Source organism: Rhinichthys klamathensis, unplaced genomic scaffold (assembly GCF_029890125.1).
Source record: "Rhinichthys klamathensis goyatoka isolate OS25496 unplaced genomic scaffold, OSU_Roscu_1.1 h1tg000429l_1, whole genome shotgun sequence".
NCBI lineage: Eukaryota > Metazoa > Chordata > Actinopteri > Cypriniformes > Leuciscidae > Rhinichthys > Rhinichthys klamathensis.
Window position 1 is genome coordinate 1564357 of NW_026606925.1, and position 14132 is coordinate 1578488.

Sequence of the window (14132 nt, forward strand, 5' to 3'; positions counted from 1 at the left end):
AGGCGCGCAATCTGCCTTCGCCTCTCCTGATAAGAGCCCTCTCAACTAGAGGAGTGGCATCCTCTAAAGCAGGGGTTTCCCTTTCCCTGGGCCTCCCCACACATCCTCATCAGACATTACAGTCTGGATATGCCCTCTACACCGGGTTCACAAGTTCTTTCGTCTTGAGTGTGTCAGATTGCTTCACATCAGGGCGTATTCTCTCAGTGTGGCGCAGTGGGCATTTCGTTCCCCAACGTGTCGATTGTCGACGCAGCACGAGTTCCCTCGAAAGGGAACGTCTCGGGTTACGACTGTAACCTGAGAAGGGAACGAGACGGTGCATCCCTCGACCACACTTCCTGCGCCCCTGAGAACAACTTGCTTCGACCAATCAGAAGCTGACGCTGTTATGTTCCGGTGTCCTTTTATAGCTTCCGCATCACCATCACATGCGATGTCACGGGTGACGTCATGACGCAACACCAATCAAGATTGGACTAATTCCACACAGGCTTCAGATGCGTCACACTGAAGGCGTTCCCCAATGTGTCGATTCTCGACGCAGCGTCTCGTTCCCTGGGTTACAGTCGTAACCCGAGACGTTTTCTACCCAAATGCCTGTTGGGATTTTTTTGGTGGTTATTTTTTCCAGTTTTTGGTAGCTTTTGTGTAAACACTGGTTAAACTGTATTTTGCCAGTTTTAACAGGATTTAAGTTTATATAAAAATATTAACCCATGTATGATTTAAAAATTGTCCTTTCATAGTGGAAAAAGTTTATTTAGATTATTAAAATGTTCTTCATACTAAGAAAAAATTGCTCTTTTAAGAACTGATCACTGAAAGGTTATTTGGTAAACCAAAATGGATCTATGGCATCTCTGTGAAATAAACATTTTTAAAACTCATCTGTGACATAAATAACACTGCTGGTTTTGTGCATATTTGTGCACATTCAGCCCATCATTTGTTTTAGTGCAGCAATAGAAGTTACATGATCACCTTTCAGGATTAAAGTCCAGATGGCTTATTTGAATTTTATTTGTTTGTCTGTGTTTTTGCAGCTGATTTGGGAAGTCTGTGTAAACCTAAAGGCATTTGTACACAGCAGAAAACACCCTGAACATCTGTGCTGAACACAATGAGGATGATGATGATCACCAGTCGTGACTTTTTTGCCTTTCTAAGTCTCTTTTTGAAAAGTTTTTTTTGGGATTAACTAAAATGTGTAACTATATTCTCTGTATTCAAAATTATGGAGATGGAAGGGAGGAGAGACAAGATGATCATGAGATGCAAATTTAAATGTGTTGTCCTCCATAAAACATAAAACTAACACTCTCCATCCCTAAAAGAAAGACCAACGCCTTCAATCAACCATGAAGAAGCTCTTCAAGTCCCTGTGGATGTTACTGGGTAAAGTACAACATTCATGATCTGCTATTATACTAGGATGGAGATTTGTAGTTTAGTTTACACTCATTTGTCTTTACTGTGGATTTATAGTACTATTACATTTAGTAATAGTATTACACATGTGAATATACAGTAAACTGTAAAATATTCCTGTGATCAAAGCTGAATTTTCAGCATCATCACTCCAGTCTTCAGTGTCACATGATCCTTCAGAATCACTCTAATATGATGATTCGATGCTCAAGGAACATATATGATTATTATCAATGCTGAAAACAGTTGTGCTTCTTCAGATTTTTGTGGATATAGTCATACATATTTTTTCAGAATTAATTGAATAGAAAGTTCAAAAGAACTGCATTTATTTGAAATAAAAATCTGGTGTAGCATTACAAATGTATTTACTGTCACTTTCGATCAATTTCATGAATTCTTGCTAAATAAAGTATGAAGTTCTTCATTTCAAATTCAAATCAGATTCCAAACTTTTGAAGCGTTGCTTGTCACTTGTTCTCTAGGATGGTATTTCTCAGTTTATTTTTAGATACTAACCAAATCTTATGTTGAATAGATGCTCATTTGTGTATGTATAGTTTGACAGCCGACTTGATTATTGTGTTTGTCAGGTAGTGATTCCACAGAAATGTGTTCTTGTCTGACGTTAAATTCAAACAGTCTGTTCGTTGCAGATTATTATTATTATTGTGTCAGTAGTTTCCTTCAACATGATCATTATACAGATCAATGTTTTATGTTTCCATTATCATTCGGACTATTTTGTGTTAGTGACAATATCAAAGTAAATGAACTACAAATCTCAAGTTCAAGTTACTTTATTTGTACCCGAAGGTACATTTTGTTTGCAGTATAGAGTCCTCATACACACATATGGAAAAACAAAGGGAACACATATCACACATCATTCAAACTTAAGACAGTAAAAATTCAGAAATGACAAATTGAATTTAAATAAAAAATAAAATAGATATTAAATTTCAGAATGTGATTCAACAAATCCTGGTTCTCTGACACTCACTTAAATATTGATTCCACAGGGTTTGTATTGGTTGTGAAAAGAGCAAATGGACAAGAAGGTGAGAACCATTCTTATTTTTTAACCTTCGTTTTTTTTTTTTTCTGTTTGACAAAAATGTTGCCTTTGTCTTTGAAAACTTTTCCAGAGAATGCAGCACTTTGGGGCAAAACCACTCAGTCATCAGTTTATGCAGGCTCTATCCCTGAACTTGCGCTTGATGGTTTGCTCGGCAGCTGGACTCACACTAACACAGAGACCAACCCGTGGTGGAGAGTGGATCTACTGAAGGTATACAGCGTGAACAGAGTGACCATCACTAACAGAATCAGCTTGTCTTCGAGGATAAACGGGGCTGTGATTCGCGTCGGGAACTTCCCTGACATTTACAGCAACACCATGTGAGGCTTCCTTTGACTGTTTTAATTAATGTGTCTGCAGATGAACAGAAACTGATAACAGATTATCTCTCTGTCTGTAGATGTGGTGTAATTTCTAGTCTTGCGGCCAGCGCTACGGCCACTTTCTCATGCGACGGGATGGTGGGACGTTACATGGTTGTTCATATTCCTGGAAATCAGAAGATTCTTAGTCTTTCTGAAGTTGGAGTCTATGGGTATTTGGCAGGTAATTCATTGTTGAATAGCACTTCTCAATATTGAAATTAACAAATCATTTTTATTCCACAGCTCTCTGAAATTCTTGAACCTGATTGGTCAGTCAAGACATAACCAGTGTTTGGAATAATGCCATTTAAAAGAACGGTGTTAGGTAACAACGTTATTTTTTCAGGAACTGGGTAATCTAACTAATTACTTTTCCCGTCGTTACATGCCGTTAACGTTACTGGACGTTAAATGTGGTGCGCTACCACAGGCGTCAGTTTGGTTTAAAATGTGTTGGGGACAGAGACGCATTCCGAAGTGCATTTTCAGAAGTGCTGGGTACAAACTTGTCAAACTGTGCAGACTCTCTGCTCAACCCGTAAGTAGATCCATCGATCCGCAAATGTTGTTTGAGTTCTTTAATGGTCTGGTGGTAGATCTTTTGCCAAGCGTTTCAGAGGTTACGGGTTGTAAAGCCTAGTTTTTTTTTTCTCTCATCAAAACTGAATATGGCCATCACTGGTTACAGTCTATATCAAGCAGGGACACGTTTGTGTGCATTTTATTTTGTGATTTCACCGGAATGAATAGAAAGTCTCCACAACGGCGATAGATTGAAGAGCGCGTCCGAGTGAAGACTGCGCGAGCCACAAGAGAACACTGTATCCATGACACTGATAGCAGCGGCAACGAGCGCTCAGCTTGATTTAAAAAACAACGCATTTTAGCGCTAGATCTCTTATTTAATATATAACAAAATGAATGCTCTGCTAGTTAAATGGAGATGTTTTATTTATTTGTATTAGGTACATCCGTGCCTCAATGTTTCAAAAAATGACTCATGACGAAATCTGGTGGGGACGCCTAAGCGATTATGATTGGCTAAGGCAGAGTCATGTTTCATGGTGGCCAATCAGAGCCCGTGTTTTTACACACATGCCAGCACACGCGCCACACACATACACAACAGCTAAACAGAGATTCGATGAAGCAGCAGATTTAATTTGCTAGAGGTAAATGCACTTTATATGGTGTAACTGTTTACTTATCTTACAAAGATAATACTTGAAGTGCAGGATAAACCTCTTGCTGTCTGTCGATGTGCAATAAATATCGGAAGGTATGTACAAACACCTGTCTGTTCTTGTTACAGTGTTGGTTTATGTTCCCTGGTGTCCACTAGAGGTCCTCTTCCCCCACTTAGGAACTGCATTCTCCACAATCCTTGTCTGCGCTCATCACTGGTCATTGCACTCAGCTGTTCCCCATCATGATTGTTAGTTTCTGTGTGTAGAAATACCCTGCCTGTTTAGTGTTTGTTACGGAGGCCTTGTTATTCGTCACACCACTTCTGAGTTCTTGTTTTGGTTCTTGTTTTGGTTCTTGTTTATGAATTGCTAATATTGATTTTGACCCTTGCCTGGACTGGTTTATGATTATGGACACCCATTAAACTGCTTTTGGATCTATCCCTGTTTCCTGTGTGTGGTATGGTGACAGTTCTACTTATTTCAACTGACCTGTGAAAACTGAATTCTTTGACATATAGCAACTTTTTTTGATCGCAAACAAATTTACTAAACTACTATTCAAACAACAGCTACAAATTAAAAATGAAGGAAGATCCCATGCCTAAGTTGGGTATAGGCTATAGAACAATCAGCTTCACCAAACGGCCGAACGCGCTCTTTTAACACGTACATTTAAAAGGATGGAAGGATGGATTTTTTTTGCTTCAAGTGATAGGCTAGGACTAGGTGAGTCAACTTATTTTCTTGATGTATGTGTCGTTTTGTATAAATATTCTGTCTATTAGAGATAAAAAACAACAACACTTTAAAGCAGTTAAAAAATATGACCGCTAAAATTTTGTCTGCCTCTTACCCACCACCCGCCTCTGCTCAAAGCTGCTTTACCAGGAACTGTTTTTCTTTGTGGAAGCTTTGCGTTTAATGAGTGATATAAAGATATATATCTCATATATTTGCAGCAGAGATAGAAGTTTTGATAAGCTCGGTAGAAAGGGAAAGGCTTTTCTTTTCACCTTAGCTCACTCAAAGACAGAAAGTGGGCAAAAGTTGAAGTCAAAAATAAAGATGAGTCAAGACAGGTTTTTATTAATTTTCTAGGAAATCGGGCAGTAGGAGGAGCTACTACACAGTCGTCAACATCTGGGAGCTGGTTTGCTGGAAAGGCCATTGATGGTAATCGAGGTCTCCAGCAGTTGTACACGGGATGCTCCTCAACCCTTAATGAGACTAACCCGTGGTGGAGGCTGGATCTGCGTGATGTGTACCGAGTTAGTAAAGTGGTCGTCACTAACAGACGAGACTGCTGTGTAGAACGAATAAACGGAGCGGAGATTCACATCGGGAACTCTTTGGAGAACAACGGCAACAACAATCCCATGTGAGTCTCTTGAGGTTGAAAGTACATGAGAGCTTGAGTACAAATGAGAAGGATTAATGTGAATGTGAAGATTATATAACATTATCTTTATCTCCATCTGTTTCTCTCTCTGTCTGTAGATGTGCTGTTATTCCTGCTATTCCAGCAGGCGAGTCCTACAACTACTCATGTGATGGGATGGACGGACGTTATGTGATTGTTCATATTCCTGGAGATCAGAAGGTTCTTACTCTTTGTGAAGTTGAAATCTACGGGTATTTGGTAATTCATTGTTGTACAGCATCATATTCAATAAATTATACCATATCAAGGGCGCAGATTTGGTTTGAAGTGTAAATCATTTTAGCAGAATCCTGGCATATTCTCCCCTGAGATTTTTTGTTTTGCTAAACGTTTATTTGTGGAAGCGCCCAGATAGCAACATTGTGTCAGCCCAGATCCGGCCCACATCTGGCACATGTGGAATGATGATCTGGCCCACATACCGCGTGGACTGATGGTACTTGAGTGGACCATTTCTGTTTGCCAGATCTAGGCCACAACCCAGCAAACACATTTACGTTGTGGCAACGTCGGTGGCTCGTTGCATTTCTGCTATGGCAACGTCGCGGTCTACGTGCTCGCAATATTGTAACAACGTAGAATTGTAAGACGCGACAGGGCTTCAGCAATGTTGTTACCCGACATTCAGCAACTGAGAGACATTTCTGTTGACATTTTTTTTTGTTCATGCTAGATAGGCCTATAGATATCCCCCATTTAGCATTTTATGATTTGAGGTTAATTTTTAATTAGTCAGATGTTAGATAATTATATATGCCTACTTTTTAAATATTGTTTATCCTTATTATTATTTAATGGGACTTTCAGTAAATTAGCCTAATCATAATCAACACCTGCAAGTGTACACTTTGAAGAGTAAAAATGACAGAAGGTTACGTTAATTCAACTTTATTTAAACTGCATATGGTAATCAAATTGCACTTCCAAAAGTCACAAATGAGGCTCACCAGTGTTTTTTTGAAGGCGTACAGAGAACACCTCCATTTCCATTCCACTTTGCTACTTTTCCATTGTTTTTCATAGATATTTAATAGTTGTGCATCTTTCTGAAGACTACAAAGAAAGGGGGACCATACATTTTCAAATTCAGCCTCTTTGCCATTGGTAACATTAATAATTTAAAACATCTTAGTGTACCTTTGATCCACTTTTGGAAGTTTATCTTTTATTCACACAGCAAGTATACATTTCTTCAATCGGCCTGTATTTCGATCTTTCAACGCAGGCCACAACAACTTCGCCAGGCTTTTCGGTCCCTGGCCAGACCCATCCAGTCTTTGTCGATGTCTTGCCTGAGCGAGTCGCGCCAACGGTTTGCGGGGCAGTCAAGCGGTCTTTTGATATCGAGAGGCAGCCATTTGGTCATGGCCCGCATCCATCGCCTGTCCGACCTCCTGGCCACGTGTCCGGCCCAGCGCTCCTAAGCCTGTTCTTCCTCAGTACCTCGTTGCTGATGTGGTCCGTCCTCTTGAGAACCAAGACTGTGAAGTATACATTTAGAAGCTAAAAATAATAATTTGCTTGCCAGCTTGACCTGGGGAACTGATAGTTCAATGTCCTCATTACCCTTTCCTAAAATAATAAAAAAAAAAAAAACACATGGATCTTTAAAGCTCCAGTCCGTAACTTTTTTAAGTTAAAAATAATCCAAAATAATTATATTAAAAAAAAACTTATTCTGCCAGTGGTCAAAACTATCTGCCTGCCATAGCTAGATTCAAAACGGTTAGCTTGTAATAATGATTTTAATTCCAGTGGTACTGGTGGGTTTCCGCGGGAAATTCGAGCATGTCTTTGCGTCATGACGTCACACCCGTACACATAAAGAAGGAGTTTCGGCTAGCCGGCTATACTGCGCGTGACGAGATGTTTAGATGTATAGGCTTTTCTCGCAGCACTTTACATAATTAAACTTATGGCATCCAGAAAGATCCAAACAACAATCATCAGTGTCAACTGGAGATTCAGCAGTTATAAAACCCAAAAGACTTCGTACTTCGGATTTAAGGTGGCTAGAGAAAGAGAAAGAAACCGTCTCATGCGAACACAAGGATTTAAACATCGGCGGGGCTTTTGAAAAGTGCGTGAACTTCGTGTTTTGAAGGGGTTCAAAACGGAAGAAGAGACGGCTTTTTCTGCTGAACAAGTAAGACATTTCAATAGTTCAATCGTGTAACAGTACGTTTTCTTAATTCACAGTTATGGAGTTTCCTGTGTTGTGCCTTTCTCGTTTTGCTATTATGGAGAATATGAATTCTGAACTACGCAGGTGCTAACCATAAAACACATTAAATTTAACATTAGTCACGCAATGCTGATGTTGTTAACATGACCAATTTGAGAACAAAGTAGGCTATAATTTGCACGGTTGCTGTAAATCGCGTTGATTAAATCTAACGAAGCTTATCATGTCGAATGCTTTTTCCCCCTTAGTTGGTCAGAACAAAAATGGATTTTACTTACTTGTTCAGAAGACATTTTCTTATGAAAATTCTTATGTTGATCAAACTTTCAAAAAGTGAATCTGTGATTCTGTATGCCAGTATCCACACAGCGCGGTGACTGACAGCAGCACTCGCCTCAAAGCACTGTGTTCATCCGCGCTGTTTCATGCCGATTTACAACCCACGTAAACAGGGCCGGCGCTAGCCATTTGGGTGCCCTAAGCACAAATGCTTGGTGGTGCCCCCCACCCAAGGAATAACAACCATTCAGAATTTCTTAGTCTGATGAAGCACAATATAATAATTCTGTACATAATTTGTAGGGCTGGGAAAAGATTAATCGCGATTAATCGCATCCAAAATAAAAGTTTGTGTCTACATGAATGATAAATGTGTGTGTACTGTGTAAAATTATTTTGTATATATAAATACACATTTGCATGTATGTATTTAAGAAATATTTATTTATATATAAAATATTTAAATGTATATATAATATAAATTATATATAAATATATACAGTATATACATGCAAATATTTCTTAAATATATACGTGGCATGTGTGTGTATTTATATATACAAAATAATTATACACAGCACACACACATATATCATGTAGACACAAACTTTTATTTTGGATGCGATTAATCTTTTCCCAGCCCTAATAATTTGACAACTCTGTGAATATGAAAATATACAAACACTGAGATTGTGTTTTTTTTTATTTTTTTATTGCAGTTTCACCAACAGATGTCGCTCTTGGGCCTTGGCCTATGAACCTCTTGAAAATGACCGCATTATCCGCATAGAACAACAACGAAAAAACGTATCTAAGTGGTCTTCCTTTTCTTCTCAAACAAACTAACTGCATCTTAAACAGCCCAAGTTTCAAAATTTCCCGGGGGAGAAACCCCAGGACCCCCGTTAAAATAAAAGATTCAACATGCAGGGCTAAAAAAGCCCCGGATCATTTCATTTGCACTACTAGCGACGCCCCCTGGACATGCATACACGACGCAAGGGCGCCCGCGCTACAAAACTAACATTTTTATTTAAAACATTGTCTTACCTGCAAGCGACGCGCGAGTATCATCCCGCTGTCTATTCTTTTTACTTTTTCCCCCCCCCCGACTCTTGGTGCCTTTTCGAGGCCATGTCTGAGGTCGGTGTCTGCCAAATTTGACATTGATTGAGGCATAATCGAACAGACCACTGGGAGGTGTGGAAGGGGGGCACCAGAGGGAGACTGGCACAGGAGATTCACCTTTTTCTCGACTAATTTGGTCTAGGCCTGTATTATTTTTGTATTGCTTTTGTATATTAACATGCTTTAGACATATTTTATTTGTTATTTATACTAGTAGCCTATTATGATGATTTTTCACGACCCAGATTTTTTGGTGCCCCCCCAAGCACTTGGTGCCCTACGCGCAGTGCGTGATGTGCGTATGCGGAGCGCCGGCCCTGCACGTAAAGATGATAATTCCGCGAATCACTGCAGTTACAGATTTCGAACAGAGAGATGGCGACAAAGAGGAAAAGTTCCGGACTGCAGCTTTAACAATAGTGCAATTTAATATACAGGCAAGCTTTTCTTTAGTCTTGTCCCAAAACTGGCTCATCAACGGGCAGAACCAATAATTGTAGGCAACGCCTTCCCCCAGACGACCTCTCCTGGTCACCTAATTTAGATTAGGAAGGACGCAGAAATGCACTGGCCGGCGCATGTTTTTGATGAGGCTGATCCACCTAGGTCCACAACTATACCATCCCAACAACTACTACTATGATGCTTAAGCTATAATCTTTAATGGCTTCTTATTTTCAGAATCAAGCCACTGGCCGTACCCGACTCACTCAGATCCCATTTTGCAAGTCGGAAATCCTGACCGAGCCCATCCCCCAAAAAATTGTATTCATGAATCCATGTTTGCTTCAAGAGCCAGGACAGCCCCTATGCTTTATTAATAAAAAGGCCAAGAGATACTCTTAAGGCAATTAATCTAATACTACTCATCCCAAGAACACAACTTCAGTAGTGTACCTCAGGATCATTGAGTGTTTCGGCTCTTTAAACACTAGACACCCTCCTCCGAGGCGGCCAGCCCAAGGGGATCAATCCTGGGCCCAAATACCTCTAAAACTTTCCAAGTCAACCACTAAAAAAACTGCCAACCTATTGATAATCATTACTGCAAGGTGCCCCTATACCAAACCCAACATCCTCAACAAGATTAACCCAAACCCCCTAATGCTAATCATCGATAAAAGACTGGGTACCAGTTATGGCCCTTCAACCCTGGCCCACCTTCTCTGCGTGCTGTCCAAGTGGACCCAGAGAGGTTGGATACTCACCTCCCTAACCAAGTACCCCTTCGTTAACACCGCAAGGTATCCCGGGGCACCCGAAGAGGGCCTGTGTCACGAAGTTCAAATTGGCGGGTACAAGTGCCCAATCGGCCAAAACGAGTACCAAGCTTCTACCATCCGTCACCTCTAAGTAAATGTACACCTAAATAGACGTCACACTTACCAGTGCAACCGCAAGGTGACATAAACCTTAACAATTTCCAAGCCACCCAATTCACCTATCTAAATGCACCTGCCATCACCACCCTGGTAACACCATTTACCCACAATCCTCAGTAATTCCAAACATCGCTCCATCGTTGTTCCCACGTGAATCTTGGCTCCCATGAATCCATCCCGATCCATCGTAGTTTCCTTCCCTATGCTCCTCGATTTTTCGATATTTTAGTCACCATCTAAGAGTATCCTGTTATTTTTACCTAACCATCTAATCCCTGATTAAATATCCTCCAACAATTTACCAGAATCAAAACTGGTCTCTAATCCGGCCTAGAACCCGGATCCCTCCCTCTCCCACTAACCACACCTAACCACTGCACCACTCTGTCTACCAACCCGCCCTCTAAATATGCCACTCTAGATAAACTAATCAAGAAAGAAGAAAAATACTAAACCATCTGGTCTCAAACCGGGTCCTCCCGTCTCTGATACACCAATCCTATCCACTCCAACATCTGTCCTTTAATTCCTTTAGGTTTAGGCATTTTAAAATAATTTAACCCTAATCCCCTGTAAGGGGTAGGTTGAAGTGCTTATGCAGGTACAGAGCTAGTCTAATTATGTCCTAATTAAATCTAATAAGGATTCAAATTTGGATTCTACTCAGGTAAGTTTTATAGAATCCAACAAATGATACCTCACAATCTGATTTACACCAATTTTTTTTATTTCAGATTAACCTGTTAAGCTTCAAGCCCACTTTTGAAAAATCCCCAGAAATGACATACCCAAACTTAAACAGATACAGTTCATGAACCCTTTGCACTAAAAGCACAAGTATGATCTCATTTGAAAGCTGACACCTGGTTGTTTATTGTAAATGTAGAATTAATTATTGTCATAATGAAAAAAACAATTTTAAATAGCTTCAAAGTTTTGTAAAGTTATTAGAAATTTATTTTTATGAAACATCTTCATGAAAATAAAATTGAAGTTGGCCCTGGAGCAATCTAGAAATGCACTGCAGCTAAAGCCACATGTCTGACCATTTTATATTTAAAATCTGAAAATGATAAGTATAAAGCTCTGTATTTAGTTCAATGTTTTTCAAGATCATGTCAAATTACTTTATTTTGATTAGACTCTATTAGCAAACTGATGTTTAGTCATCTTCTGAGTCATCTATTCAGTCTATTGTCTCTATTGTTTTGTATTGCCTCATTCAGTCTCAGTCTCCCCTGCACACATTTACACCTCTCCAGACTGGTTATTATGGCTCTAAATATGCATTTCTTTTGTCTGCATTATAGCTACTAAAGACTGGCTATTCACAAGCTATTCATAGGGTTTCAAACCCTAATTTCTTTTATCAAAGTTCTCACTAAATATTTGAAACTGGTATCAAATGCACTGAAACATTTCAGTAAGCATTCCTATTTAGAAAAAAATCATAAAACAATAACTGCTCGTGGCAGGTGCGCCTGGGCTCGCTAGCATGTTAGCTTAGCACACCATCAATACACGACCATTTATGAGATTAAAACTATGTTTGCGCTCCAAACTCACTATATAACGCAAGTCTAGTGTTTTAAATAATCTTCTGTGATCTAACTTGGCTTCAGATAAAAAAAAAATCAGACAGAAAATGTATTATTTAGTGTTCTGAACGATGATGAAATCTATATCGATTAGCATTACATTATAAATATAATCTATTATTATGAAATACCTGGCATGGCTTGAAGAACACAGGTAACTCAAATATCATTGCAATCATGTTTATTGTCTTCAAAACATCTTTATCTGCATGTTACAGCGATCTCTGTACTTTCTGTATCACTCAGTGACGTCCTGGAATGTCACATGACTATGGGTCTTCTTCATGATCCATATATGGACTTTTATTGGACATAATAGCGCCCCCATGCTATTGGTATGAATGGAAAACACAGCACATCTCAGTAAGAAGCGATCATTATGATTACATCGACGCATTTGGGTATAAATTCAATAAATATTATTCCTGTCTATAGAAATATGATGTGAATCTATGAGAATATATCAATATTTCTCCACATCTGCACATTGTTGAGCTAAAAGCCCTCAGGGACGTTGTTTTGTGAATCGCTATCATGACGACAGCACGGAGTGTTTTTTATGAATGGACCAGCTGACGCTCATAATTCATATTAAAGGTATCGACTCATTTTTTTCATTTCATAACTCCTGACACAAATTAAGACATAACTGTCACTATAAGTTTCTCAGAATACAATAGTGGTCAAATACTGAATCTTGAGTCTTATATCTTTTTAATGATGTATAGTTTGTCAAGGTATAACATTAAATCTGATAGTATATTTGAACTAAATAAAAAAAAAAAACGCTTCAGTGCGCCGACGCTCTGGAGAAGGTTAAGAGGTTTTAAGGCCTTTTGGAAACCATATGCCCAGTCTCCTGATCCAATGCCTTTCCCTCCTCAATCTATCCCCCTTAACCCAATCCGGATAATGCTCCAGCCCGAAAATCTTCAGATTATTAATCCCATGTTTCCGGAAGTGAGGTACTACATGTCCTTTCCGCTGGGTCCCTTTCCTCACTGTATACCTGTAGGCCCACATCCTTGTGAGAATTGAATTCTTAGTTTCCCCCACATACCTCTTCCCACATCCGGCATACCTAATCAGATACACACAATTTTTCCGGTTAAGGGGAATAGCCTGCGTTACTCTGTGTACTGTCCTCTGCCTCCCCCTCACAAAGGTGTCCTGGGTCTTCCTTGGAGTTTTACTGCGTGTTGGACCCATCTTACTGTGCACCAAGATATCTCCCAAGTTCTTAACCCTCTTGTAGGCTGCCACATTCCTGTATCTGCTGCCTAATATCTCTTCTTGTGATAATCTGTCTAAATTCTTCCTGAGCCCCGCCGCTAAAGCTTTGGCTGTTTTCGAGAATCGTAAGATGACCGGAAGAATTCTTTTGTGCGGGATCTTGGTTGTTTTCTCACTCGTTTCTCTCTCCTCTTTTGCCACTTTCCTCAGGAAGCACCGAGAGTAACCCCTTCCTCTGAGAGCCTCCATCAGAATTTTAGTAGCTTCTACTCGGTCCACCTCCCTAATGCAGATCCTCTGGAACCTCAGGAGCTGGGCCTTCACTACCCCTCTAAAACGTGACGATCATGATGACTGTGACGATGCAACAGTGCGTGGGTGTTTGTGGGTTTAAAATAAACCGTAGCATCCAGCCTCCCGGTGTCTGCAAATTCTGGACCCTTATATGTGGTTGTATCCAGGAAATCGATCCAATCCGACTTTAGCTCCCATTTCGACCGGATGGAAGGATGATGTGAATTCAGAATACCAATAAACCCCAACCAGTCCTCTTCTGTCCCCTCCCATACTCCCCATACATCATCCAGATAGCGAAAATATTGGGCGGGCAGAATTTTACATTTAGGAAAAACGGACTCCTCCCATTCAGCCATATAAATGTTGGCTGGAGCAAACCTCTTGCCCATGGCTGTCCCTTTGATCTGGAGGAAATGTTGGCCATTCAATTCAAAGTCGTTCCGGGTCAAGCTCAACTCCAGGAGCCTCAACAAACATCCGTCCGGTGTTCCTTCCTCCGGGTAACGCCGAAAGGTATTTTTA

General features: G+C 40.0%; 1 protein-coding gene across 1 annotated transcript in view; it reads left to right on the forward strand.

Annotated features, from left to right (window-relative positions):
* The window catches only part of LOC130071105 (uncharacterized), a 91875-nt gene that overhangs the window by 67068 nt on the left and 10675 nt on the right, over positions 1–14132 (forward strand). The window contains exons 2-7 of the mRNA XM_056235720.1: positions 2454–2492; positions 2580–2832; positions 2913–3058; positions 5166–5445; positions 5565–5706; positions 13336–13438. Of these exons, the coding sequence (XP_056091695.1) occupies positions 2454–2492; positions 2580–2832; positions 2913–3058; positions 5166–5445; positions 5565–5706; positions 13336–13438 (963 nt within the window). The remainder of the gene's footprint in view (positions 1–2453; positions 2493–2579; positions 2833–2912; positions 3059–5165; positions 5446–5564; positions 5707–13335; positions 13439–14132) is intronic.